Below are 25969 nucleotides of genomic sequence, written 5' to 3' on the forward strand. Positions count from 1 at the left end.
AGTCATAGAAATGGCCGAGAGGACTTCACTTGGAGATGGATGACAGAAGACACAAGAAAACAGACAGGGGAGGGAGGTACAAATCCCCTCTGAGCTACACTCCAGACAACAATCACTACAGACCAAACTCTTCCTCTTGAAGTAGCTTGTCCCCTGAGAACTGATAGGGGAAGATGAATGAAAAGTGGCCTGGGTGTGTTTTGGTAATTCTCCACAACAATCTAGTCACACACACTATGGTTAGATGGTCAGCTTGGAGCCAGAAGGCTTCCTGAGTGCTTTCTGTAGATTCTTCTTCAGTCCTCGGAGCCAACTCCTGAAATACTGATTACCTCTCCGTTTTACAGGTACAGAAGCTGAGCCCCAGAGAAGATTCATAGGTTGCCTGAAATCAGAGTCAGTGAAAAGCAGGAGGGCCTGGCTCAAATCCAGTCATCAGCAAAGTGGGTTCTTTTTTCACCCTGTTGTCCTGACCACAGCGTGGGAAGGTTTCTGTGTTTACCTGAGAAGTGAGAAGCGCCCTTTCTGCTGGGAGAAAGTCCTTGCTGTCTTTTGCAAATTAAGAAGCGGGCGGTCAGCGGTCAGCGGCGCTTTTCTTCTTGTTGTGATTATTTTTAGTTAAAGGGCAGGAGTAGATTCTGGAGCTGGAGTCTACCTTTTCAGGGCAATAGGCCAGAGCTGTGAGGTGTGTGGTTGAGGGAACTCTAAAATGGGAGTTACTCTGAGATTTAAATGACGCAAACAGAGCTCCCATAGGCCCAGCGCAGCGTTTCTGTGGGCCACGCCTTTTATTTTTAGAATGACAAGTTTTTTCAGAAGTTTGAATTGGGGAATCCAAAAAAAAAAAAGAATGAATTAGGGAATCCATTTTATTATCTTGTAGAAGATATGAAAAACTGTGTGTGTGTGTGTTTCTATGAGCTGAAGTCCTTTTCAATTCTAATCAAATAGAAAACAAGTGAATCTGACCCGGTGGGACAAAAAAGAGCATGATAGGAGGAAAATAAATGGTTTTTGACACCACTGTCCTAGTTAGGAACGTTCGATGTTCATTCTGCAATGTTCCTACTTTAACCTCCCGGCTCCTGTTCTTGGAACAGAATCCAGATCTTCTCCACTCATGCTTGCTTCTTGCCCTATTCTGCTCCTAACTAGCTCGTCCACCACTGAGCAAATACCTCACTAACCTTGCACCTGCAGAGAATCATGGGAGGAAAAAGCAAACAAAAGACTTAGAAGAACACAGAGACAGATTATTTTGTCAAAATAGAGACAAAATAACTTGTCCCTATTTTCTGAGGGTCACACAGACAAATTACTTTATACAAGATAATAAAAAAAAAAGCCCTAAGTTATTTGTGTTTTGCTGCAGCATGGTTGGGGGGGAGGGAGGGCCCCAAGTTAAGAGACAGCCTGGTTCATATTGAATATATGCTTTTTTCAAAGTAGAATTAAAATTCAAGGTAACACTGAGGAAAAAATGAATAGTTCCCAAGAGGAGACTATATGAAAAGAAGAGCTGGGGGGAAACACAAACAAACAAACAGTAATCTTTAAGTTGTAAAAAAAGTTAACTATATTTATTGGATATTTGATAGTTGTTTAAAAAATAAGATGCCAAATCCCCACTATTCTAGAAGTGAACTCTTTTCTATCCCTCTCCCCAATGGGTTCTGTTTCTTACCAAATCTGCAAAAGCATGAGACTTACTTGACAATGCTTTCAGGGATGTGAATGCAATCCATAGGAATCAGCCCACTGAGCTCCGCCAAGCTACCGACGTATTTGATTTTACTGCTGAATTTCGAACTAAGGAAATAGGAAAGAAAAAAAAAGCCCCTATCACTGTTTTGCCATTGCTCTTTATTTTATTTTTTAAATTGTCAGGTAAAAATTGTGTAGATTTGTAGCTAGGTGCTGGTGGCTCACGCCCATAATCCTAGCTACTCAGGGGCCTGAGATCTGAAAACAGGTGTTCAAAGCCAGCTGGGCAGGAAAAGTCCCTGAGACTCTTTATCTCCAATTAAGCACCAAAAAAGCCAGAAATGGCGCTGTGGCTCAAGTGGTAGAGCACTATCCTTGAACAAAAAAGCTCAGGTACAGTGCCCAGGCCCTGAATTCAAACCCCAGGATCAACATGCATGGGCATGCACACACGCACACATGCATGCACGCGCGTGCACACACACACACACAATTGTAGAAATTTGTTGTATACACTATAATGTATTGAAATATGTACAATACTGTAGAATGTCTAAATTCAACTAGTTAGCTTCTGTACACACTACCTCACATACTTTTTTGTGCTAGTACATTCAAAAATCTATTTTCTATGTGCATGTGTGTGTGTGCATGTGTATATGTGTGTGTGTATGTGTGTGTGTGTGTACACACACACTCACACCAGTCCTGGGGCTTGAGTTAAGGCACTGGGAGTTATTCCTATACTTTCCTTCTCCCCTCCCTGCCCCCCTCTACCACTTAACCCACAGCTCCACTTCTGGCTTTTTGGTGGTTAACTAGAGATAAAAGCCTCATAGACTTTCCTGCCTGGGCTGCCTTCAAACCTTGATTCTCAGATCTCAGCCTTCTGAGTAGCTAGGATTACAGGTGTCAGCTCTTTTTAAGAATATAATACTGTACAGCATTTTTAGTTACAGCTACCATGCTGTATATTAGCTCTATTGAATTTATGCCTTGTCTTACTAAAAATTTTGAATTCTTTTGAATATTTCTCAACACCATCCTCTGGTAATCATAACCATTTGTCTACTTTCTACTTATGTGTTCAAGTCTTTTGCATTCCAGGTATACCCTGCCTTGCTACCCACAAGGAATTGCTTCCAAGATCCTCACAGATGTTAAAATCCAAAGAAGCTCAAATTCTTTACATAAAATGGTCTAGTATATGCCAAGAACTTATACCTATCTTCCTATATACTCAAAGTCATCTGTCAATTACTTTGAACACTCCATGCAATTTAAATGTCATGTAAATACTAGTATGCTATACTATTTAAGGAATAATGATAAGAGAAATGCCCATGTATGTTCAGGATAAATTTGTTTGTTGAAACTATGGATGCAGAACTCATAGGTGCAGAGGGCTGGGTTTATAAGGACACTCATATGACATTTGGCCCATCCATGCTTTAAGTGGTTTATATAAATTAACATATATTTCTTATCACAGCCTAGTGTTTTTTTCTTACACATTGCTGCCTGACACTCTGAGTAGTCACCAGGCTTTGTGGTTCATTTGACGTTTTCCTTGTTTTGTAATTTTTTAAATAAAAACAAAAATTTTATGCATCCTTCTGGAGTCTACCAAGGGTGATGACATTTTAAATATATAGAGATGTGTATATGTACTTGTATATATAAATACACCTTCCTCTGACTCTCCTGTTTTTAGTCCTTTCTTTAGTTTTTAAGCTTTTATTCATTCCAGAAAGCCCAATATTCAGAGAACTATGTTCCAATCATCAGACTCGAGTCCACACAGTTTGCCACGGTTTTAGATGTGTGCGGAAACACAGATAGCAAGTCAGGTTATCGATGAAAGCGTTAAGTGCCTATTTTCCTTTTCTCTAGAGACTTGGTCATTATAGAAGGAAGAATCTGATCCTATCTGTAACGTTGGGAAGCCTTTCTGAGGGATGCATCCTCTTATTTGTGCAATTGAAAACCTCATTTTAGAAACACATCACTCCATGCGAAAGGGAATTGCTTAAGGATGTCGTATTCTTGCATGATCTCAAAGTCTGCTGGGGTGAGCGGAGCTATGTGCCAACAGTACTGCCTGTGTGTAGTCAACTACTTGTCTTCTAATCAGAAGCTTGTTCCAGCTGTTCTGTGTAGCTGTATTTCTATCTTTAATACGTCACTTATGGTGTGACTGGGCTTGTGGCCTGTGAATAAACTTCCTGTCCATAGGTCACTCCTATCCTGGCTGGGAGTCAATACACATTATTAATGTCCTTTCTTCTTAAGAGTTTTTTTTTTTTAACTTCAACTCATGTTTGGAAAAAGGAGTGAATGAACCAGTGAGAGGGAAGAAGTGGCACAAAGAAAAACTCCTTTGTTCACTTACTAGCACCTCTGTGTGTGCGTGCGCACATGCCAATCCTGGGGCTTGAACTCAGAGCTTGGCCACTGTTCCTGGGCTTCTTTTTGCTTCTGATTAGCACTGTCATCACTTGAGTCACAGTGCCACTTCTGGCTTTTTCTGAGTAGTTTATTGAGTTTATTGGAGATAAGAGTCTCAGTGCAATACTGAATTTATTGGAGATAAGTCTTTCCCGTCTGAGCTGTCTTTGAACTGCAATCCTCAGATCTTCGCTTCCTGGCAGTGCCTGGCCTCTGAGAACATATCATCTAAGATAAAGTCTAAAATGTTTACTTTTGTTCCTATATAGCTGTTAGTTGCTGGCTTTTGCTACAGGTGATTTACTATTTTTTTATTTTTTTTGCAGTACTGGAAATAGAATCCAGGGCTTTGCATATGCCAGGCAAGCCCTATATTTTTAATATTCTCACAGTTATGACTATTCTGTTATTTCTAAAAAAATCTTTTATCAAAGCCTCTGCCTCACTGATCATTTAAAATATTTATTGTAATGGAAAAAAAGTTCTATGAAAGCTTGACTATATTAACCATCAACAAATCAACAAGAGTTAATATTTAACATTAACTTTAAGCTTTTTAAAATAATCTTATCAGTGTAATTGATTCCTACCCGCTTGTAAAAGTGCTTCTGCAATTATCAAAATAAGTGGCGCCTGTTTTTCACCTGCCACAATCATAATATTTTTAAAAAGCAAGTTAACATATTTTGGCAAATGATTTTTATCAGAGGAAAAACATTGGATTGAATCTTGTTACTTTATCATTGGAAATAGGTAATGAAAATACTAGACATACAGAACTGAACACTGAATAAAACAGGTAGAATCTGGAAGGTACATTAAAATCTATGTGAAGAGAGAGAAAAGACTTGTAAATTTAATTTTTTTCCAAAAGTTATCAGAATTTTTCTGAGGAAGTCATTAATATATTTGTTAAAGTTTAAACTTACCTATCTTGATGGAACACCGACTTTATCTTATTTTAAACCTCTCTAGAAAACTTAATTTCTTTTAACTATTTTAAGTTACTATATTATGAGCCATTTCTCCTTTTTTTAAGTTTCTAAAGTTTCTAAAATAGGTTTGTACAGTGCTGAACTCAAAAGCAATGGTGGATAGATATTCAGGGGGCTGCAACCGAGAGTCTTCATGTTTGATCAAAATATAATTCTTCAGCTGTACACCAGCTGTACGCCTATAATCCTAGCTACTCAGGAGGCTGAGATCTGAAGATCAAGATTTGAAGCCAGCCTAGGCAGGAAAACCTATGAGACTCATCTCCAATTAATCACAAAAAGCTGGAAGTGAAGCTGTGGCTCAAGTGGTAGAGCACTAGCCTTGAGCACAAAAGCTCCAGGAGAGTGCCCAGGCCCTGAGTTCAAGCACCAGGACCAGCACAAAAAGCAAACTCTATCTATCTATCTATCTATCTATCTATCTATCTATCTATCTATCTATCTATCTATCTGCACATATATTTTTTTCTCAAAAATGGTTACTCAGAGTCTATAAACCAAGCCTAGTGATATATGATATTTTTTTCAGAAGACATGTCACAATCAAGGCTCCTGTTTCCATCTTTGGTTAGTGATTTCTCTCCCTCCCTCTCTTTTATACATGAATATTAATTATTCAAAGTGATAGGTGTATCACATTATGATATTTTCATATATGCATATGATGTACTTCCATCAAAATTGTTCCCTCTATTCTCTCTCGTATCTCTGTCCCTCTGTGCCAGTCCTATGCCATGCTGGAACTCAGGGCCTGGGTACTGTCCCTGGAGCTTCTTTTGCTCAAGGCTAGTACTCTTATCACTTGAGCCATAGCTCCACTTCTAGCTTTTTTATGGTAGCTTATTGGAGATAAACATAAATAAACAGGAAGTTGTTGAGGTTTAAAAAAAAAAGTCTCCTGGACTTTCCTGCTTGGGCTGGCCTTGAATCGCTATCCTCAGAGCTCAGCCTCCTGCGTAGCTAGGTGCTAGCCACCTGGCCCCTCCTCATCTCTTTTAAAAACAATTTTAAGAGCCTTCGCTATTCTATTTTCATTCATACATATGAACTACTTCCACGGTGTCCCACTCCAAATAGCCCCTCAACCCATGCTACACTCATGTTTTTTTCTTTGCTTAGTTTTAATTTTCCAGTCTAATTACTCCACATTTTATTTCTGCAAAATAAGAAAATCACTTTAAAAACTATTGGCTAGCCAGGTGCTGGTGGTTTGCACCTGTAAGCCTAGCTACTCAGGAGGCTGAGATCTGAGGATCATAGTATGAAGCCAGCCCCAGCAGGGAAGTCCATGAGACTATGATCTCCAGTTGTCCATCAGAAACCTGGAAGTGGTGTTGTGCCTCAAGGTGGTAGAGTGCTACCCTTGAGTGAAAATGCTCAGGGACAGTGCCTAGGCCCTGAGTTCAAGTTCCATCACACAGACACAGACACACACACACACACACACACACACACACACACACACACACACACACACAAAAGCTACTACTGTTCTTTCTTTGTGGCCTAGGCATCTTACCACTCCATATTCTGTGTTAATGGGAAGTGATTTAGAAGACTCACTTTCTAATAACTCACTTTCTAATTATTTTGAAATAATTCTCATACTTAATTTAGGAGCTTGAAGATGCTTTTTGGAGACCAGGTCATGCTGTGCAGTCTAGCCCCAATCTTCTGAGTGCCAGGATTACAGCCTGTGACACCACACCTGGCTAGTAAGGGTTTCTTTTTCTCCCTCTTCTTTATCTTCCTCCTTTTATATCTTTTCTCTCCCCCCCCCCTCCTTTTTGCCATTACTGGAGTTTGAACTCAGGGACTCATGCCTGCTTGTTCAACGACTCTCTATCATTTGAGGTATACCAATCCAGATTTTTGCTGGTCACTTTTGTAAATAGAGTTTTGTGGACTTAACTACCTGGCCTGCCTTTAAACCATGAAACTCTGGATCTCAGCCTCCTGAGCAGGATTAGAGGGATGAGCCGCTGGAACTTGCAGTGGAGATTCTTGATGACACAGTCCAAAGTATCTTCCAACAAAGACAGCGGCAAAATAAACTTTTCTAGGTGATCTTAACTTAGAAGTTCTGGCTTATAAGACAACTGGTAAATTTGTGTCTTTGCAAAACCTGCTATCATACTTTTACTTTTGCCACACTAAGAACTGTACCTGATAAAAGGCCGTGTGACAGCCAGGATCGTTCTGATAAACCAGGAAGGATGGACAATGATGAATGACTTCAGATTCTTGCGCAACCTATTTTGAAACGAGAAACATGATAGATACATTAAGTCATTTTTCGGTGGGAATGAAAATACATCCCTAAAAAAGCATGCATATAGTTTGGGAAATTTCTAGGAAAGCTACTGTTTTCTGATGGGAAGGTCTAGAATGGCTACAAATGAGTTTTAAAAATTACTTTGCAAGACACAATTTGAAACCTGGGTGATTCAAATCTCATTTTACCATAGGAATAAATATTTGCATATTTAATAATATAATTAAATGGTTATATATGGGACTCAATAAATATGAGAGCATATTACAATATTATATACATATAGTATTTATTAACAATATAAATATAAGGGAGTATTTAATAAATATAAGAGCAATACTTTTGGATTTATAACCATATTTTTACTTATGGATGCTTGTCATTTTTTGTCAGTGTTATCTTTCCTATTTTGAAAATGGTATATTCTTAGCAGCAATTTAGACAACTTATTTGATCATACTAAGCCTTGATTTCTCCTTCTGTATAAAGAAAATTTACCATTGTAGAGACTGTTGATTTTTCAGGCATATTTCCAGCTTTAGCAATGTGATTTTATTAAAGTTTGGATCATAAAACAGATTCTTGGACAGAGGGTAAACTCAGGGCCAATGTATATGGGGAAGTACGCTACCTCTTGATCTACACCCCCAGCTGTTTTCACATTGGTTTGTTTTTCACAGAGGATCTTACACTTTTGTCTAGACTAGCCTTGGACCTTGATGCTTCTACCTCTTTCTTCCCCGTAGCTGGAATTAGAGGTGTGTACCTCCACATGTAGTTCATAGAATAGACTAGTTAAATATAACAGGGCACTTTTATTTTATTATATCAGTTTGCCTGTGTATGGCAATAAGTGCTTTGTTCTAATAAAATCGGTGTAAGCAGAGGTGTACAGTATCTTGAGCTAATGATCACTCTGCACTGATGGGAAATGTGGAAATAAGAACACAAGTGTTAGGCCAATTTCCACTGTCCCCATACGCAAAAAATAGCACCTAGGTCACATGATACCATTAAAGAATCTGGGTATTTGGGTTTTTCCACTCAAGTTGCATCCACTCAAGTGGTCACAGCGTGTGCACAGTTTAGAAGGAATTGCTCTGCCAGATTTGAAGAGATATTCAACAAAATGTGGGCAGGATCTGCCTTATTTCAACTTTGGAGCATCAAGTGACTGTGTGTGTGTGTGTGTGTGTGTGTGTGTGTGTGTGTGTGTGTGTGTGTACACACATATGCCAGTATTGGACTTGAACTCAGGGACACAGGCTCTTGCTTAGCTTTTTTACTCAAAGCTAGTGCTCTACCACTTGAGCCACACCTCCACTTAGAGCTGTATGCTGGTTAACTGGAGGTAAAAGTCTGTAAAATTTGTCTACTCCAGCAAGCTTCATACTCAGATCCTTAGATTTCAGCCATCTTAGATGTTAGGAACTTCTTACTATTTGTAGAACTTATTATTTCAAATATGCATTATTCAATATCCTTAAACTATGGTTGCATTTTTGGTGGATTAAAAGGGTGAAACGTGGAGGGAGATACCGAAGGACCTAAAAGAGTGATTAAACAAAGGCGTCCACATACCTCCTGTCAATCATCTGGTAACACTTCTTCATCCAGCCCAGCCCCGGCATCTTCCGCCTAGGGGTGGCACCGTTCAAGTACACGATCATGTAGTCCTCAGCCACCATCAGCTCTAAAGTGCTTATCACATATCTACTCACAGAAAGGAAGAAAGCACTTTCAATTCTCACAGGAAAGCTTTCATCTTACTTAGCATCCTACGTAGCATTTAAAGTACAGGGTGAATGATGTTTCCTAAATAGTTGTGCATATCATCTTCCTAAAGCAGTTACTGAGATCATTGCTCAGAGAGTGAATATATATTGTTCACTTATTTGTATAATTATCTGAGGATTTTGTGTGTGTGTGTGTGTGTGTGTGTGTGTGTGTGTGTGTGTGTGTGTGTGTGTGCCACTCCTGGGGCTTGAACTCAGGGCCTGGGGCACTATCCCTTAGCTTTTTCACTCAAGGCTAGTGCTCTACCACTTGAGTCATAACCCCACTTCTGGCTTTTTGGTGGCTAATTGGAGATAAGAGTCTCACAGACGTTTCTGTCTGGGCTGGCTTTGAACCTCAATCCTCAGATCTTAGCCTTCTGAGTAGCTAGGATTACAGGTGTGAGCCACTGGAGCCCAGCTTATCTGAGTTTTTAAAATGCAGTTACTTAGAAGAATATGTAGGCTAAAACCTGACTCTTAAAAACGCCAACAATGGCATCAAACATTAAGAGTAACTTACACTGGGTAGATGCCAGAGAGATCAGATTATTGCAGCCCACAGAGAACATGCTATCAGGGAATAAAAATAGTACTCTGCCTAAAGGAAATGTTATCAAAGTTTTCAATGGAGGCCAAGTTTTGCTCATTTCATTTTTCCATCGATTCTACCAACAGGGTTCCTTTGAAAGTTTTAGCTTTTTGAGCAATGCCCCATGACAGAAAGCTTATTGATTCTTTATCCAAAATGTAGACTATCCTACCTCCATCTATTTCCCACAGACATTAATTCAGAACACTTTGTCGTAAGTGTCACTCACAGGAAAAGGTTTTCCATGACATAGTGGTAATCTGCCCGACTGCTGTCTGGTAGAAAACAGGCGGCAAACACAATGATCGCATTTAGACCATCCCCATAGTATCCTGGGGACAAACAGAAGACATTTGAACCAACTGAGAGCTTGTCACAGGAGAATAGCAAACATAAAAGATAAGTCAGAAGCCTTGGCAAGGGTGTGTGTTAGACATGAGACACATCATAAAATGGACATAGTCTATTGATTGAAGGTCTCTTCACAATTAATATGTTCCACAGTCTGACTTATTCAGATGAGGTACTTGTGTATATAGGATATATTCATATATATATACACATATATCACATACATATATAATATGCATATATTGGATGATTCATGTCCTGTACATAGATGTGAATGTCATGTGTTAACATCCAATTTATCAACGAAGGCAATACCGTGTGTGTGCAAACTTACTCTACCTGAGCCACTCCTAGCTCAAAACGACACTTTAGAACTAGGAGTCTGTCATATTGCTAGTGTGTGTGTGTGTGTGTGTGTGTGTGTGTGTGTGTGTGTGTGTGTGTGTGTGTGTGTGTGTGTGTGTGTGTGTGTGTGTGTGTGTGTGTGTGTGTGTGTGTGCGCGCGCACGCGTGCGCCAGTCTTGCAGCTTGAACTCAGGTCCTGGCACTGTCCTTGCCTTTTTATTCAAGACTAGTGCTCTACCACTTGAGCCACAGCTCCCTTTCCATCTTCTTGGTAGTTTAGTGCAGATAAGAGTCTGACAAACTTTCCTGCCTGGGCTGGCACCAAACAACGATCCTCAGACCTCAGCCTCCTGAGTATTACAGATGTGAGCCACTGGTGCTTGATGCTATTCATTTATTTTTTTAATGAATACTTCATTACTCTGATGGCTAAGAGGTTTTGTTTCATCCTCTTAGCTCTTTTTTTTTTTTAAGTTTTAAACACTAGTTAATTGGGGCAATTTGGTCACTGAGTTGTGATATAATCACTGACCACACACCCCAGTGAGCCCATGCCAGTGTAAAACCCCTTTGTTTTGATTTCAAGGTCTAGCCACTTGCATGTGTGTCCCTGGGCTCTCTAGCTCTCTACATATCACCAACAGTGCAAAAGATACAGAGATAAAGTTTAGGTAGGCCCAGAGCAACTGAGCAGAGAATTCACAGCCTGGACTCGTCGAGAGAGGAGAAAGAGTTATATTCAACATGGCACCGTCTAAATTCTCTTTGTTATGAAAACATGTACCTTGGGAGGGGAAAATAAAAACAACAAAAAACCTTAGGAGTTTTACTTCTTAATAAGAAGTGCAAGTGGTGTTAAGAAAACAGGAGCTGGGCCATGTGTGGCCATCAAACTCCAAGACGTGGGGAAGCTCCCAGAGCCAGGTCAACCATGACTCCATCTTTGGAAGACTTTGACATGATTTCAGCCTTGTTCCATCTTTAAGCAAACTCCACTCCATTAGCGATCATCTTTAAACTACATGGTAGGTGTTTATCAAATCTCACAGGTAGATGTATGTAATAAGATGTGTCTTTGATGCTTAAGAAGGGAAGCAATCACTCATACTGTCATTTTGGGGGAAGTACTTGTGATTGAACCTGGGTCTGGAACAAGTATAGCATGTTTGACTACTGAGGTATGCCTCCAGCCCCTATTATTTTTAAAAAATATATTTTCATTTTGCCTGGTTCTGATGGCTCACGCCTGCAATCCTAGCTAGTCAGGGGACTGAGATCTGAAGATTATGGTTCAAAGCCAGCCTGGGCAGAAAAGTCCATGAGACTCTTATTTCCAATTAACCACCAAAAAGCAGGCAATAGAGCTGTGGCTCAAAGTGGTAGAGTGCTAGCCATGAACACAAAAGCTCAGGGATAGTTCCCAGGACCTGAATTCAAATCTGTACAAAACAATAATAAAATATTCTCGTTTAAGAAGCTGCAATTTGTATTCTATTTGAGACTTCAGGATCATTAATCTGAACCATTAATCAGGAGTTCTGAGCCTTCCCAGATCTCAACATATTTTCTAGTTTCAGAACTGTTACTCCCTCTGCTGACTGTAGGGCAGTATTATGCTGAATGTGCATAGGTTTGGTTGAAGTTAACTGCTTGAAATGCAGAGTTTTTTTGTAGGGTTTTTGTTTTTGGTCAGTTGTGGGGCTTGAACTCAGGTCCTAAGTGCTGTTCCAGAGTTCTTTCACTCAAAGCTAGTGCTCTACCACTTTGAGCCACAGCTCCACTTCCTGAAAAGCAATTTAATAAGATGTTTTCTACAAAGACAAGAGTATACAATCACCACAAAAAAGGCAGGGGAAGAGTGAAGCCAACTGAAAATAACTAAAACTGTGAATCTATAAGTACTGCTAATTTGAGGTGTCTCTATTCAGTGTTTACACCATGCAGTTCAGGAAAAGCCACCCACGTCAGCACACACACACAGCACACTTGTGAGAGAACACTGAAGAACCTTCTCTGCATTTATTTGATTTTACTTTACCCATCTTTTACAATAGGTGCTAATTAGCACACACAGGTGCTAATACTGGGGCTTGAACTCAAGGCCTTGGCACTCTCTGAGCTTTTGTGCTCAAGGCTGGTGCTCTACCACTTGAGCCATAGGTTCATTTCTTTTGGTTGGTTAATTGGAGAGAAGAGTCTCATACACTTTTCTGCCTGGGTTGGCTTTGAACCACAATCTTTAGATTTCAGCCTTTTAAGTGGCTAGGATTACAGGCTCCTGGCTATAAATATTTTACCATTAAAAAAAATCGTGTTCCACTCACCAACTTCTTTTCTGAGAATTCACAACTTAGTGGAAATCAACAAAGCACAGGAGATTTAGCTAACACCATAATGAGATGCAATTCACTGAGCCCAATGAGAAGAAAAACATTCATTAAAAGACAAAGTACAGGCTGGGAAGGTGGCTCAGTGGTAGAGTGCTTGCCTTGCATGCATGAGGCCCTGGGTTCGATTCCTCAGCACCACATAAGCAGAAAAAAGCCAGAAGTGGTACTGTGGCTCAAGTGGTAGAGCACTAGCCTTGAGCTGAAGAGCTGAGGGACAGCGCCCAGGCCCAGAGTTCAAGGCCCATGACTGGCAAAAAAAAAAAAGACAAAGTATATATCATGAATCTAGTCTCATAAACCAGCAAAACGATGTCTGTCTCAATGGAGCTGACTGCCACAAGGTGTCAGAAAAATTTCAAGCTCAAGACCACTCTTTGACTTCAGGTCTTTGACTTCGGGGTTTTGTATGTGCATGTGTGTTTGCTTTGTTCCCCTTTCTGAAGAATTCTTAAGAATTTTTTTACAGGAACTTTATAAGCAGTACTTCTGAGGTCATCTTAAATGTCATGTAATTATTGTGCGTGCTTTAGAACAGCAATATTGTATTCTCCAGAGTTCATGTCAGTAAAGGAATTCTTGGGATGAAATAAAGATTTCATGGACACTGTCCAAGCAAGCAATGTCTTCTTCATATAAAACCTGCTGAGATTTACAAATGAAAATGGCTCTTGGTACTTTTGGGTAGACATACTTTAAGAAGAAAAGAAGCTGAGGGGAATAGAAAGAAGAGGAGAAAGAAAACAGAAAAAAAAAAAAAAGGGATTGCCACATAATTTTTTTTCCCCTCCTAAACCAACAACCCACAATACTGCTGTCACTGTGGAGACAGTTAACAATGCTGGTCCTGAGCAATAACTGGAATGAAGAGGACTTTTTGCTTTTTTGCTCCAAGTCCTTTCTACAGTCAGTGAACCCCTCGATTTCTACCCTAAAGTATGCAGCTTATTCAGCTCAAGCTCCAGGCTGGCAATAGCATAATGCATAGAGTTTGGTTTTTCCAAGGTTTCTTTTGTCGGCCTCTCTGTTCTTAATAAGCAGGAAGTGTACAGGAGGGAGTGTGTAAGCGTGCTGGGTTTACAATCATGACCAGCCTTACCTGAGGCAGCACAGAAAGCCATGGAAAGGAATGAAACACAAGTTTGCTGGCCAGCAAATGGAATGGACAAATGTCACAGTCGCAACCAAACACACACACACACCCCAGCCAGCAACTCTTCTCCTCATTCTTTCCAGGATCATTTGTCCAGCAACACTGCAGAGATTACCTGAGTCTCCTAGAGTAAAACAAGTGAAAAAAAGAAAAGAAAAGAAAGAAAACAAGAAAGGAAACTCCTTGTTAACATTCCTTGGCATGATTTCCCTGGGTGATTCAACTGTGCTCTTTTTCAAGTTCTAAAAAGCCAATTCTGGCCTCAACTTCACCCCATGCCATCGTTGTTGGCTGGGCAAAACCAACTACAGTTCTTTTTCCTTTTTTTTGTTTTTGTTTTATAAGCAGATGGCAGAGACTTGGCTCACGGGTGGCAGGATGTAAACAGGGATTTTACAATGGTTTCATTTGACTGATAAAGTCATCGAGACTCAGAAATGGTAAATGATGTACCAAGGTCAGAGACTAGGAAGTGGCCTTGGACTTACGAGTCTACATTGTGGACAGGGTCTCTGGCAACAGTTCATGTTAAGGTCACAAAGCTGAAGATAGAATGATGTGTTCCAACACAGCTGTGAAACAGCATCTGACTCGGGAGACGACTTGGGCGATTCTTCGAATCACTCCTAGCTCACACTTTACTGCCCAGAACCTGTCCAGCCGGCACTGCCCATTGGGCCTGATGGGATACACATCCTCAGAGCAAAATAGAAAGCACCAGATAAGACTCATCTTTATGTGCAATCGGCTTTGTTTCTTTTTTGGTGCCAGTCCTGGGGCATGAACTCAAGGCCTGAGCACTGTCCCTAATGGCCTACCCTTGAGCCGCAGCTCCACTTCTGGCTCTTTTTATTTATTTATTTTTGGAGTAGTTTATTGGAGATTATCTAGGTTTTCCTTGCCTGGGCTGGCTTCAAACATGATCCTCAGATCTCAGCTTCCTGCAGTAGCTAGAGTTACAGGTGTGAACCACCAGTGGCCAGCTTGGAGTCTGCTTTCTTTAAATGCTTCTCAGAAGCCACTCTGACAAACCCAATAGGTTGGCAACTAAAAGCCCAAGAAAGTGGTACTGTGTAAGGTTCCCATGATGCAACAGGGCTTTGGCAAATTCAGAAGTAACATCGGAGCGATTTTTACCTACAGAGCACGAAAGCTGTCCAGCGTGTGTGCGTAGGAAGAGCTGGCGTCCTGCTAACGGCCCGAGCGGGGCAGCCAGAGGCGCATTCATGCAGCCCGGTGCCTGGAGAGAGTGAGGCAGCGCCAGGGAGGGGAGAGCAGCCTTCTCTTTCAATCCCACTGGACAATCACATAGACCAAAGCCAAGCTCCACACACACAACGGGGAAGACAAAGCCAGGGGAGGGAAGGCAGGGACGGGTGCTCAACTGGATGTTATTGAAACGGACAGGCCAAAGACTGGCTTTCTCTGACCACCACCAGTGCCCTGAAGATGATCCTTCCATCCTGGTTCTCTCCCTCCACCCAGCCCCGGGACTTCACTGCACTTGAGAAAACTAGTAGGAAACTCTTGTGATAATAGCACTGCAGCTGTGGTCTCGCCATCTTAACAAGAGGACTGCTAAGCACTGGAGAACCACACAAAAATGTGTGTCACTGGGTAACTTGGATTTATTTTAACAGACATTTCTGCATTTCTAGACATTTTAGAGTAAATCTAGGCTACTTTTGGTCAGCCTTTCTTTTATATGTTATTTCCCCAAAGCAAGCAATCTAAAAATACCCAATGGGTGGTACAAGGAAGACTTTGGAGAGGGATCCGTTAGGTTGTGGTTGGATCGTGGTTTTTGTCTTAACAAAAGGGTTGACTCTGGGGCTGGGAAGGTGGTTCAGTGGTAGGGTGCTAGCCTTGAGCTGAAGAGCTGAGGAACAGCGCCCAGGCCCAGAGTTCAGGCCCCACGACCGACCAAAAAAAAAAAAAGGAGGGTTGGTTCTGTGATCAGTCATCTATCCCTCTCAGCAAGATTCAGCCTCTCTCAAGAGGAACTGGAAAGCTGACGCTATATGGCCATTTCAGGTCGCATAGTGAAAGGTCACAAAGAAAGGTCGTAGACCAAGGGCTCCATCACTGTCGTGGTCAGCTTCCCCGGGTGATTCCACGCCCCACGCCCCACATGGGAGGTGACAATCCATGGGGTAGCAGTGAAGGACCTCCGAATAACGGATGTTTGACCGTGGTAACAACAAAACACGTGCTACTAGTTTAATGCAGTGCTAGGGCTCTTTATTTCCCGCCCTGACCCTATTAAGGAAGAGAGGAAGTTGAAAGCAGGAGTTGCCTTGTCAGCGTGTACTTTTTCTGGGACAGCTGGGTGTTTAAAGAGGTGCCCGAAGCCTGCAGGAAAGAGATGCATGCAGCAGAAAAATCAACATGCCACTGATGCTTTCTGAAGTCGGCAACGTTCAGCGTGCTGCTCGTGTTCATCCCAGTTTCTGTGAGTCCCCAGTTAGTCAGGGCCACATATATGTCTGGAGTCCCCAAGAAAGCACTGGAAATACATCTCCTTCACACAGCAGATGGATGCTTGGATTTTGGATTGGATGGGAAGTTGTTAGGCAGAGATACAAAGTAGCTTGCAGGAAAGCCAATTTTATGTAGGGAAAAGGATGGCCAAATTGAGTCAACAAAGCAATCCTAAAGCTTCTGAAGAGGATTCAAAAGTCATTTTGTGATTAGGAGCTTTCTGGAAGAGGGGATCTTAGTACAGCGAGGTATTATCTACTCTTATCAACTATCCAGTTCAAGCCCCCACCCCATTGATAGGAATTCCAGATGGACAATATTACCTGGGACAACTATAGCTTCTGAGACATTTACCCAGAAAATTGTAGCTGTCAGATATGGGCTGTGAAAAGCATTTTTCTTTTTAAACATGGGGAAGTTGTTGTTGTTGTTTTTTTCACCTACATAGGTTTTCAAATTTCTCAAGGAGGATGAAGTCACACACTAAACTCTCTGTTGACATACACTGCAACATAAGGTCTTTGGGCTATCGTATTGAACCTAGTTGAGGTTTCCAATTAAAGAATATGGTGCCTCCTTCCCTCCCTCCCTCCCTGCCTTCCTCCCTCCCTCCCTCCCTCCCTATTTTCTAGATCCACCAAGAGCCTTAGTACCTCCATGAGAAATGACTCTCCTGTAGGGCTCAATAACCTTCATGTCGATTCGCTGTTCTTGCTCTCCAATTACCACTGTCCTCCACAGCCGGTTGTCTTCCCGCTCCTCTTCAGCTGTATACTCTGGAATAGACTCTGACTCTTGGCCAGAGTCTTTGTTGGCCATGGGATCTTCTGGAAATGAAACATAAATGACTGAAGGAGCAAGACCTCCATAACCGAGCAACTAAACAACTCAATCTCAAGTTACCTCCAGAACCAACCAAATGGAGCTTCTTCCTATGTGTGAATTCTGTTCATTTGTTTATTTGTTTGTTTGCTTGTTTGTTTGCCAGTCCTGGGGCTCGAACTCTAGCCCTGGGTACTGTCCCTGAGTTTTTGAACTCAGGGTAGAGCTCTACCACTTGAGCAACAGTTCAATTTCCAGCTCTTCGTAATTACTTGGAGGTAAGAATCTCACAGACTTTCCTGCCTTGGCTGGCTTCGAACCATGATCCTTAGATCTCAGCCTCCTGAGTAGCTAGGATCACAGGTGTGAGCCATCAGCATCCAGGCTGTATATGACTTTTATAGAATTCAATGGCATCCTGGCAACATATGGTCCACTCTATGAAGTCTTAGTTATTGATGACTTGAACAGCCGAATCTATTCCTGGGGCCAGGCTGGGGTGGGAGAGTAAGGCTGCAGATCTTTTATGTCAGCTGTGGTGCCCTAGGGGAGAAGATGCTGCCAACTAGTCCTCCATCAGGCAGGTGAAAAACTGCAGGTCTTTTTTGTTGTTGTTGTTGTTCCAAAACTGGGATTCTCAAACTTAGTATGTGACACTTTTGCTCACTGGCTGGTGCTCTACCCCCTAAGCCACGCCTCCAGCCCCTGAATGTCTTTATGATGGAGTGGAAGGCTATTTATCAAAGTCCAGATAATCTTGGTTGTGTTGAACTTCATCTGATTGCTCAGAGTGTTTGGGGCCTTGAGCTTAGTGTCTTGATGCTACCAACTTCTGCTGTAGGATTCTCACACCACCACTGAACTTTGTATGTTTGGACAAGAATCTGATATACTTCCCATGCATTATTGGCCAAAACATACAACAGAAAGTATTTGTGCAGTAAATGTGGACCAGAAATCTTCCAACATTTTTAAAGTTGTGTGTGCATCAAGACAGAATAAAGCCCACTGAACATTCTTTGGGAAGAAAATTTCTCTTGGACATCCAAAAATAGTAATCATGGAATTTTTTTTTGTTCTTTTGTTTTTACAAAAATAAGTAGTACTTGTTTGTATTTTTACCAGGAAAGCTTGGTAAATGTTCAAGTAAATGGAAGGGAAATGTTATTTATAACCTCCACAATAATTCTGAGATATTACCACTCTTGTTTTTCCATTTGTACAAAGAAGACCTATGGTGAAAAAAAGAAGAACAAAGAAGACCTATGCACCAAACTTTACTAGCACTTCTCCTATGGCACTATGATAAAAATCATCACAATAATTTTAAAATTATCTACCACCTACTGTTCCAGGTACAGTAATAGCCAGTAAAAGGAACATTAGATAAAAACTGACTCCAATGCTGGGGCTTGAAATCAGGGCTTCCAGCTCTTGCTTATCATTTTCACTCACAGGTGGACCTCTATCACTTGAACTGCACCTCGACTTCTAGCTGTTTATTTTCACCTTTGTAATCCATCCCTATAGAGATAGATACAGATATAGATATAGATATAGTTGTTGGTGGATATGGACTTGAACTCGGCCTGGGCACTGTCTCTGAACTCTTTTTGCTTAAGGCTAGTGGTCCACTGCTTTGAGCCACGGCTCTACTTCCTACTTCTAGCTTTTTGCTGGCTAGTTGGAGACAGAGTCTTACAGATTTGTCTGCCTGGGCTGACTTCGTATCTTGATCCTTAGATCTCAGCCTCCTGAGTAGCTAGAATTATAAGCAAGAGCCACTGGTGCCTGGCTCATTCTTATATATTTTATGAAGAGCTGAGTCCCTTGGATCAAGGAACTGTGCCCAAGGTGCCTTTAATATTTGCCTTTACCAACATACCCCACGCTGAGCTTGGAAGCCTACCCATAATATTCAAAGCACTGGAAAGTGTGGACAAGCTTCTGGAAAGGTAGCTAATCTGTGAGTCATGGCATAGTGGTGACATTCCAGAAGATTCTGCACTCATTAAGGATTCTTGAGTACCTAATTACCTAAGACTTAGAACAGGAAAATGAGGCTCCACTGGGAAGCAATCCTAGCCTATCTTGCCAATACCAACAGCTACCAGCCACCTACAGCGCCTGGCCCAGGTGGATTCCCTGTCTTCTCAGCAGTTCTTGGAAGCTTATTAAGGACAGACTCAGCAACTCTGGCTTGTAAGCCAAGCACTATGTCACATGCACAATCTATCCATGTGTCTTGAACACTTTCCCGCTTCTTCTTTTCTACTGGGGTTAGGAACCCTAGATGCTAATAAGACCTTTTTGCAAGGAACCCATTTCTCATGTCCCTGTTCCCTAGAATGGAGCTCTAGCGCTTGTCTTCTGGCATTCATGTACACACACATCCTTGCCTGCAGTAAACCAAACCCTCTGTACCATCTTTGTCACTATCTGGTCTGCTCTCTTTGGACTCTGGTGATCTCTGTGGGGTGAGAGTCAGTTCTGTTTTATTTTTCCCTGCATGCTTTGTTTTTTTGTTTGGTCAGTGTGGGGCTTGAACTCTGGGCCTGGGTGCTGTTCCTCAGCTCTTCAGCTCAACGCTAGTGCTCTACCACTCTGTGCCACAATACCACTTCAGGTTTTCTGATAGAGATAAGAGTCTCACGGACTTTTCTGCCTGGGCTGGCTTTGAACCGTGATCCTCAAATCTCAGCCTCCTGAGTAGCTAGGATTACAGGTATGAGCCACCAGTGCCCAGCCCCTGCATGCTTTTATTGAAACTTCACTAATTTTTTTCCCCCTAGGGCCAAGCGCCAGTGGCTCATGCCTGTAATCTTAGCTATTCCCGAGATTTGAGATTTGAGAATCGTGGTTTGAAGCCAGCCAGGGAAGGAAAGTCTGGGAGATTCTAATCTCCAACTTATCACCAAAAAATTAAATTAAATTAAAAAAAAAAAAACAGAAGTGGAGCTGTGGCTCAATGTGGTAGAGAGAAGGCTCAGGGCCTTGAGTTCCAGCCCCAGGATCTGCATGCATGCATGCATGCACACACACACACACACACACACACACACACACACACACACACACACACACACACATACACACACACATCTCTATATGACATTTTTACAATTCTGGTTGTAAAAGTAAAATATATATCACACAAAAATAGTCAGTGGATCTTTTGTGTTTTTGTGCTGGTCCTGGGGCTTGAACTCAGAGGTCTTCTCATTCTTGCTTAGCTTTTCCATTCAAGACTTGTGTTCTATTATTTGAGCCACAGCTCTACTTCTGTCTTTTTGGTGGTTAATTGGTGATAAGAGTCTCAGGGACTTTCCTGTCTGAGCTGGCTTTAATCCACAATCCTCAGATCTTAGCCTCAGGAGCCGCCAGTGCTTGGCTTAAGTCAGCTGATCTTTAACAAATGATCCAAGGTGGAACAATGGAACCAAGAGAGTCTTTTCAACAAATGGTACTCACTTCTTTATATCTCAGAAACTCTGCTCCTTTTAAAAAGTAGTCCTCAGAGCTGGGTGCTGGTGGCTCATGCCTGTAATGGTGCCAAGGAGGCTAAGATTTGAGGATGTGGTTCAAAGCCAGTCCAGGCAGGAAAATCCAATAATACTCTCATCTCCAATTTACCAGCAAAAAGCTGGAAGTGGAGCTATGGCTCAAGTAGTAAAGTACTAACCTTTAGCAAAAACAAACAAACAAACAAACAAATAAAACCTAAAGGACAGTGTCTAGGCCCAGAGTTTAAACCTCAGTACTGGTAGTACTGGTACGTAGAGACACACACACACATACACACACACACATACACACACACACACACACACACACACACACACACACATACACACACATACACACACACACACACACGTAGCCCCCAAGGATTTCATTTTGGTGGTACTTTCAGTTTATCAGTCTCATAATGATGAAATATAGCCTCATTTATTTATTATTTTGAATTAAGCTCTTGCTAAGTAGACCAGAATGACCTTGAACTGAGGTGTCATTCCTAATGTTCCCAAATGTGGGAATTAGCAAGTTGCTCTTTCTCCGTCTTTCCCTTCTGACACATGTAAATTGGGGAAAAAGAGTTATTCAAGAATAAGGGATAGTACTGCAGATGTGGCTGAGTGGAAGAGAGCTTGCCTAGTATTACTAGTCAATGTCCTAGTTCATCCCCAGCCCCCCAAATTAAAAACAAAAACAAATAAAGAACTAGGTTACATTCACTTTATTTTAGGGTTTTCACTTATATCAGTCAAGAATATAAGCTAGTAAAAAATAAAGATAGCTTTACTCCCTCCCTTAGTGAATGACATATCCCACTGATCTTAATAATTGGTCTGCTGTAACTACACATTATCATCTTGTCAGCCTTCATTTTCTGACTATTTGCAAATATTCAGCTGTCATTTAAGATTCCACTCCCAAATAATTATTTTTTCAGAATCATATCCTCGATATGAGGAAATGGCTTATTTCCTTTCTTTCAATGATAAACTTTCCCTTGAGTAAACTTGAACTTTTCTTTTGTTCTCTTTGAGATGAATTAGCACAGAAGCTCTTGAATGTTCCATGCTTCAGAGACTACAATGGAAAATCCATCCTTGATGATTATTATGGACTAGCTAGAGATGTGATCACTAGGAAAATATATTTATGATAGGGGGGTTGGCTATCTATATTATAATATTGCCCAGACAATGAGAGCACCAGAGAAGATTTGGCTGAAGCATACCATGCATAAAGACTTCAAAATTCTTTTGGTGACAAACAGCAAACAGGAAGTTAATTTGATAGAAAAATCTCAACATACAAAAATACCAAGCCAGCCAGCCATTAATGGTGTGCCCTAGCTACATAGGACACTGATATCTGGGGATCTTAGTTCAGAGCCAGCCCAGGCAGAAAAGTCCATGAGACTCTTATATCCAATAAACCAGCAAAAAGCCAGAAGTGGGTTCAAGTTGTAGAGTCCTAGCTTTGAGCAAATAAAGCTCAAGAACAGTATCCAGGCCCTGAGTTCAAGCCCCAGGATTGGCACACACACACACACACACACACACACACACACACACACACACACACACACACACACACACTTCCAGTCATTGGATAAAACATAGTAAGCTTAACACTTAATTAGGTTACATGAAGCAGAACTAAATGAAACAAGGATTGTAGGCTATGGAAATATAAAATACCACAAAAAGAGACACAAAATAAAGTGATGTCCTCATTATCTGGAAATAATGTTGGGGTGCCTTATCAACTCACAAGACTTTCATTAACAGTTGGTTCTAGAAACAACAGTGCCCAGGGAATCTGTAAGTATTACTTGGAAGACTCAGTCTAAGAGCATGTTAGTATTTCCTATAATAGTCTTATCAGAAATATGCAGGTGAAAATTCTTTATCATTTTTCCATTTACCTTATGAAAGCAAAGCCTTTGCTGGAATCTGATTTATGGTTTAAACAAAAAGAAAAGAAACAAATTACTGTATGCTTGGTTTGAAGAGCAGAAAGAGGTCATCACTCTCCCCCTAGCCTTTGGATATTTTTGAATCCCTAGAATTGATATCATCAAGCACTCAAAACAAAACAAAACTGATTTAATATGAAAGAGTGCTCTCTAAGTGCTTCTCTATGTCCCTGTTTTCCTGAGAGCTTTCATACATTGTAAATACCAAAGGAAATCAAGCTTTGGTTATACCCATATTCTAAATTACATTTACCCGCCATTTTGGACACAATGATTAAAGAAAACTGCTTGGAAGTGGAGATCAATTGAACATCTTTGGAAAGAGACACTAATTTTTTTGTGTCGTTTTTTTTCCCATGACCTTGACTACTGAATAAAACACGCAAATGACAAGTCTTTGCTTCTGTCTGTACAGTGAAGGTGTTCACAGCGTGAACACAGCAGGATCACATTTATCATTTACATGATAAATGTGTCAAACCAGCAAAAGACCCTGTTTTTTCCATTGTCACTATATTTATAGAGAAGCAGCACAGGTCAGGAGTCAAGACATTTGCTGGTTTTTGTGCCAGTCCTGCCATCTACTACCCATGTAACCTTGGGCAAATCATGTGCCCTCTTTACGCCTCAGTGCTTTCCTCTATAAAACAGGGAAATTTTATAAAGCAGATGTGAGAATAAAAATAGTTCTACCTTTCTATACAATACCTTAATGATAGGAATAAACGTATATTACAAGCCGGGCATTGGTGGCTCACACCTGTAATCCTAGCTACTCCAGAGGCTGAGATCTGAGGATCACTGTTCAAAGCCAGCCTAGGCAGGAAAGTCCATGAGGCTCTTATCTCCAATAAACCACCAGAAAACTGGAAGTGGCACTGTGGCTCAAGTGGTAGAGTGCTCACCTTCAGTTGAAGAGCTGAGGGACAGCGCCCAGGCCCAGATTTCAAGCCCCAAAACTGACAAAAAAAAAAAAAAAATATATATATATATATACACACACACACACAGTTCTAGAGGCTGGGAAAGTGGCTCAGTGGTAGAGTGCTTGCCTGGCATACATGAGGCCCTGGGTTCGATTCCTCAGCACCAGATAAACAGAAAAAGCCTGAAGTGGCACTGTGGCTCAAGTGGTAGAGCGCCAGCCTTGAGCTGAATAGCTGAGGGACAGTGCCCAGACCCAGAGTTCAAGCCCCAGGACTGACAAAAATAAAAACAAACAAACAAAAACAGTTCTACATCTAAAACACCTAGGATGAATCCTACACATCACAGGCACCATAAATGTTCATTCAATGAAATAAATTAGGAACAAAGGTCTTGGAAAAACTTCCATTTTATTTAGAAATAGCTATGACTAATTCAAAATGCTCAAAGAACTAATTCTCCAAAGGTGCAATTTTGAAGTGCTTATTTCATGTCTCAGAGCTAAAATACCTTTACATCCTGCTCTTCTTAACCATCTCTGCACCTTTACAAATAGAGCTCTGCAGACATACCTTTGTCTTTTCATGTTTTTTGCTTCATTGTCTGTTTGTTTAGCACAGTGTCCCTGAATACACTTTTCATTGGAAAATCAAGGTGAAGTTTCGAATGGAACTTCTGTGAAAATTTGGTCCCTGGAGTTTAAGACCTATGAGGAGAGGTGTGGCCATTAAGCTGGTTCTTGCCACAGAACTGTGTCAACGCAATGCAAAGAGTCATGTCAGCAAGTGGCAGCGTGAATTACCAGCTTGCTCAGCCACCGCCACTTTTGCCTGACAGTTTTACTATTTATAAAAATAAAAGGTTCACATGTGGTGACAAAGCACTCCACAGAAACAGGGAAGTGAAGGGGGCGGAAAAGGAGGAGCAGCTGGGTGGGACCACAGCTGTCTTCTGGGAGATTCTAAATAGAAGTGCTGAGGGCTGCCAGAGTGGATGGAGGGGCAGGGTGGGGCTGGGATGGACGGAGAGCTGGGGTAGCAGCCGCAAACAGAACGTCAAGACCTTTTTATCTTTTCTTTTCATCTTTATATATTATAAAGTGTGGGATCAGACGCCCTGATAACCAGAGTTGATCTTCCTTATCTGTGAGGTCCACGTTCAAAGTTTAACCAAAGACAGATAGGAAACAGGAGGGTGGGGGTGGGAGGGGGTAAATCTGTACTGAAGACGTACAGAATTTTTTCCCTATCATTACTCCCTAAACAATATGACCGCTTCCATGGTGTTTACCTCATACTCGATATTATAGTTAATCTAAAGATGAGTTAAAGTACATGAAATCTTGTGTAGGTTCTGTGCAAGTGCTATGCCATTTTATATGAAGAAACTGGAGCATGTTTGGATTTGTGTTTGTCTGGGGTCAGGGATCCAATCTGCCATGGATGCCAAGGGAAAACTGAAAAAATTCATAAACATGAGAAAAGTAAAACAGAAGACCCTGCATACACATAAGAAACTTCAAAATAAGTAGCATTTTTTTTAACTTGAGGAGTAAAGGCTTAAACTCTTGTGAAGCAAGGTTTAAATCTCCTCTGGTCACTGTTATAGCTCCAGTGGCTTGATGACCATTGCTTTAACAAATTAGCTAATTTGATGAAATTCCTAATTATGCTCTCCTATGAGTAGAGCTAATGGAATTAGCTCTATCTTTGAAAGTTGAGGCATTGATTAATGGTGGTGGTGCTCTTTAAGACTAGAATTTTTACAAAGAAGAAAAGCAAGAACCATGGTTCTTACATTTCACTTTGATTCCCCCTCCATCTCTCCTTCCCTCTCTCCCTCTGATGCTTGCCTTCCTTCCTTCCTTCCTTCCTTCCTTCCTTGTGCTAATACTGGTACTTGAACTCAGAGTCTCATGCTCTTACTTAGCATTTTCACTCCCAGTTGACATTCTACTACTTAAGCCACATCTCTGCTTCTAGCTATTTGCTAGTTAACTGGAGATAGAGGCTCTCAATGGCTTCCTGGGCTGGCTTTGAACCTCAATCAGATCTCAGCCTCCCGAGTAGCTAGAATTGTAGGTGCAAGCCTCTACTGCCAGGCTCACCCCAATTTTCATTGATAACTTTAGAGAAAAACCCAATCTGGCTAAAAGTACAACAAACCATATTCTTCTATATGTATTTCTAAGTAAATGATTTATTTTGTGTATACTTTTTTTTTTGT

At 41.2% G+C, this 25969-nt stretch overlaps 1 protein-coding gene across 4 annotated transcripts in view; it reads right to left on the reverse strand.

Moving 5' to 3' along the window:
* The window catches only part of Prune2 (prune homolog 2 with BCH domain), a 215175-nt gene that overhangs the window by 14160 nt on the left and 175046 nt on the right, over positions 1-25969 (reverse strand). For 3 of the 4 annotated variants that reach the window (XM_070035783.1, XM_070035782.1, XM_070035780.1), the window contains exons 12-16: positions 17160-17333; positions 10019-10121; positions 9004-9135; positions 7314-7400; positions 1711-1809 (exon numbers count right to left, since the gene is read on the reverse strand). In XM_070035783.1, coding sequence (XP_069891884.1) covers positions 1711-1809; positions 7314-7400; positions 9004-9135; positions 10019-10121; positions 17160-17333 — 595 coding nt within the window. The remainder of the gene's footprint in view (positions 1-1710; positions 1810-7313; positions 7401-9003; positions 9136-10018; positions 10122-17159; positions 17334-25969) is intronic. The other variant, XM_070035781.1, reaches the window with a different exon arrangement.

Source organism: Dipodomys merriami, unplaced genomic scaffold (assembly GCF_024711535.1).
Source record: "Dipodomys merriami isolate MVZ:Mamm:240054 unplaced genomic scaffold, mDipMer1.0.p SCAF_26, whole genome shotgun sequence".
NCBI lineage: Eukaryota > Metazoa > Chordata > Mammalia > Rodentia > Heteromyidae > Dipodomys > Dipodomys merriami.